The sequence below is a fragment of the Sprattus sprattus genome, assembly GCF_963457725.1.
Source record: "Sprattus sprattus genome assembly, chromosome: 2".
Lineage (NCBI taxonomy): Eukaryota > Metazoa > Chordata > Actinopteri > Clupeiformes > Clupeidae > Sprattus > Sprattus sprattus.
The window spans coordinates 52,310,007-52,313,440 of NC_137921.1; the positions used below are offsets into that span (position 1 = coordinate 52,310,007).

The window sequence follows — 3,434 nt, forward strand, 5'->3', positions numbered from 1 at the left end:
TTTATTGTGATCGGCACTCCTCGTGTAAAGTTGGTCAGTCGTGCTGATCTTGATGCAGTTTTATTGGGACAAAAAAAATCCATGCAAGACACAGAAAGCGGAGTATAATACTGGGAGAAGTCTGTGGGGCTTAAGTCAGCCCAGGCTTCATCTACACAGTTTCCGGCTGGATTAAAGTGAGGCCGTATCCCAGAGGGTGAAGAGCTGCTACGTTAGGACGCAAGCCAAAAGTCAGAGTCAGAACCAACAATGAAATAGGGTAACATGACTCCAGTGTGGTAACTGAACTATTAACCCCATTTGGTCCAGTTTATTCCATCACCGCCAAAACATTCCCAATGATTCACTTGGGTCTCGGAAGGAGTCACGATTGGCCTCTTTGCCAAACAAAGGGAGAGAAGTTATCGGTCCAGGAGGTTAGTGGGGTCTGCCTTGCCCTTATCCAGGACCAGCTCCTCCTTATAGTTCAGCCCAGCCTTAACCCTTTAGGGACGAAGCACCAGTGGGACACTGGAGGGGGCAAGGGGTGGCGTCAGTGGCTTGAAGCCAGAGCATGGTGTTGGGTGCTGGGGTAGGGTCCTGCTTAGGCACTGGCCCGAGGTGGCCTGGTGGATAAAAAGTCAGGGTGGGGTTTGGTGGTGCCTACACCTGACGTGGTCGTGTCCCGGCCTCCTCGGTGTGGAGCAAAGGCTGGGAGGGGGGGCTGTGGTGGCCCCCCGTGGAGCTCTGTCTCTGGGTGACGCCGTTTGGAGGGGGCTGGTTCTCGCGGGCAACATTGGTGGCTGGAAACCGTGAATTGAAGTTCAGATAAATCTATAGAAAAGTGGTGATTGGACGGGGGTTAATAGACACACAGAGAGAGAGAGAGCACAAGAGAAAGAGTTTTCATGTCATTTCAATCCCTGATAAAAGCTGAAACACAGCTCTAACTCTACAGTTCCACCAATATTGTCCGTTCCAGAAGTTGCATTCTCCATCCTAAACTTCCTAATGATGACAGGTGTCACTGAACTCAAATAGCGAAGGAGAAGCTCACATGTTTGGTGGCGTCCGAGAGCTGCAACTCGACCTTCTCCACCAGTTTCCTGAATGAAGGCCTCCTGTAAGCGTCTGTGTCCCAACACGAGCGCATCACCAGGTACCTGTGGCAGAGCAAAACATCACAGCCTGTCCTCACAACCCTCACAACACACAAACACATGCACTCCTTTGCATGCAAAAGCATGTCAACATGAATGTGTGAAGGATCAGGTTTCGTCATAGCAAGAGTAATCCTAGATTGCGGCTATGGAGACACAAGAATATAGGGAGATTCCTGGATGAGGCCCAGGCATGCCTTTGTTTTGAAAAACACATTCATGATCATAGGTGTTGTGCTCAGGAACATGTGAGTAACAATGCCGTGAGATAATGCTACTCTGTGTAAACCGGAGGTCGGCTGTAGCCTCTTGAGTTGTTGGCAGTAGAGACACTGTGGCTGAGGACACATCTGGGGAAAATTATCACCTAGATTTTGTGACCGTGATGGGGGGAGTCTCACACACACACACACACACACACCCACACACACACACCCACACCCACACCCACACCCACACCCACACACACACACACACACACACACACACAAAGACACACGCATGCAAGCAGGACCACTTACATTTCGCTGGGTGCAAAATCAGGTGCATCCATCCTGTACCCTTCCTTGATCATTTTGTAGAATTTGGCATCCACAGGCATCCCCGGGTATGGGCTGCTGCCTGCATGAGGCGGCCAAAGAACGAGAGAGAGAGAGAGAGAGAGAGAGAGAGAGAGAGAGAGAGAGAGAGAGAGAGAGAGAGAGAAAGAGAGGAGAGAGAGAGAGAGTAGGCATGAGGCTCCTGTATTGGGACCGAGTGACTCCACATCTGACCTTACAGCGTCCTTGCCCTCTCCTCATCCCTGTCAGTCCTAGCATTGTTGTACATCAGCCTCACATACAAGCCTGGCTGCACTGGAAAATGAACCAGCTGGATATTGGGACAGCCAGCGCATCCTAGTTTAGAGGCTAACGTCACTGGTGCACAAGAGAAGCATGTTTGAATTGGGTTGTACTGGAACAAACCTTTGGTCTGCAGAGTGCTATTCACACAGGACTGCAATGTACACAATATACAGAACACACAGATATAAAGTACCACAGGAAATATATATATTTTATCGTTACATTATTTTATTCTATCTACTTTCTGTTTAAGGTTTAAGGTTCAAGATCTAGAAACCAGACTGTCTTTGCGATGATATCCTGGGCATGGCTGAGAATATGAACCTATTCAGATCTCTATGGTTCCTGGGTTAAATCAGGACATTGTTAGAAAGATATTTGCAAAGTTTCTCACTGTGCAGTTCTCAAGGAGACAGAAAAGGTTCCCATTCAAGCCTAAACAACCACAGAACACGCTTGGAATTTGGCTTAAGTGTTCATGTTGAATGCTTTCTGTCTCAAATGTTCTGCAGCATGCAGTAGTACTCTCCTAGAACTATACACATCTCTCATTTCTCTCTCTCTCTCTCTCTCTCTCTCTCTCTCTCTCTGGTAGAAATGTTAAATGTATTCTCGCAAACCGGCAGCCTTCCCAAACCCCAGGGAGTAGCCCTGTCCGGCAGTTATTTAATACATTCTAAACCTGTGTGAATACAGCTACTATGTGACAATGTAGCTTAGAGCTGCACTGCGTGAACTAAAATGTCCCCTTTAGCTGTTTAGTAGCAACTACTCAGCACTAAACACCATCTAAAAAACAAATTTACACTATTTATTTTGAACATTCTTACCTACTTGAGTTGAAAGGACATTTAGTTCATTGAGAGTCTGCAAAGGTCATTCAACTTATTTTCAATATAGTTGTTTCCAAGTAACATAAACACACAAGCTGTAGTCTCATTACTTAAAAATAGGAAATGCAAAGAGCACCAGCAGTTTAACACGCATTAATTCTCCCCAAGAAGGGAAAAATTGGATCAATTAACCTTCATGGATCCAGCGTCAGCTGTACAAACAGCACTGGGAAGTTAATGAAAGTTCAGTGCGGACTTGGACTCAGCTCAGGATCCATGTGTGTGTGTGTGTGTGTGTGTGTGTGTGTGTGTGTGTGTGTGTGTGTGTGTGTGTGTGTGTGTGTGTGTGTGTGTGTGTGGCATCAGCTCAGGCTCCATGTGTGTGTGTGTGTGTGTGTGTGTGTGTGGACTCAGCTCAGGCTCAAGGTGTGTGTGTGTGTGTGTGTGTGTGTGTGTGTGTGTGTGTGTGTGTGTGTGTGTGTGTGTGTATGTGTGTGTGTGGGTGGCATCAGCTCAGGCTCCATGTTTGTGTGTGTGTGTGTGTGGCATCAGCTCAGGCTCCATGTTTGTGTGTGTGTGTGTGTGTGTGGCATCAGCTCAGGCTTACCCAAAGAGAA

At 47.4% G+C, this 3,434-nt stretch overlaps 1 protein-coding gene across 1 annotated transcript in view; it reads right to left on the reverse strand.

Moving 5' to 3' along the window:
- Nucleotides 1–401: 401 nt before the first annotated feature.
- The window catches only part of kita (KIT proto-oncogene, receptor tyrosine kinase a), a gene marked incomplete at both ends in the record, with an annotated part of 48,447 nt that continues 45,414 nt past the window's right edge, over nt 402–3,434 (reverse strand). The window contains 5 exons of the mRNA XM_080860284.1: nt 402–483; nt 647–813; nt 1,037–1,142; nt 1,661–1,760; nt 3,425–3,434. The exon at nt 3,425–3,434 is cut by the window's right edge and continues 102 nt beyond it. Of these exons, the coding sequence (XP_080716410.1) occupies nt 402–483; nt 647–813; nt 1,037–1,142; nt 1,661–1,760; nt 3,425–3,434 (465 nt within the window). The remainder of the gene's footprint in view (nt 484–646; nt 814–1,036; nt 1,143–1,660; nt 1,761–3,424) is intronic.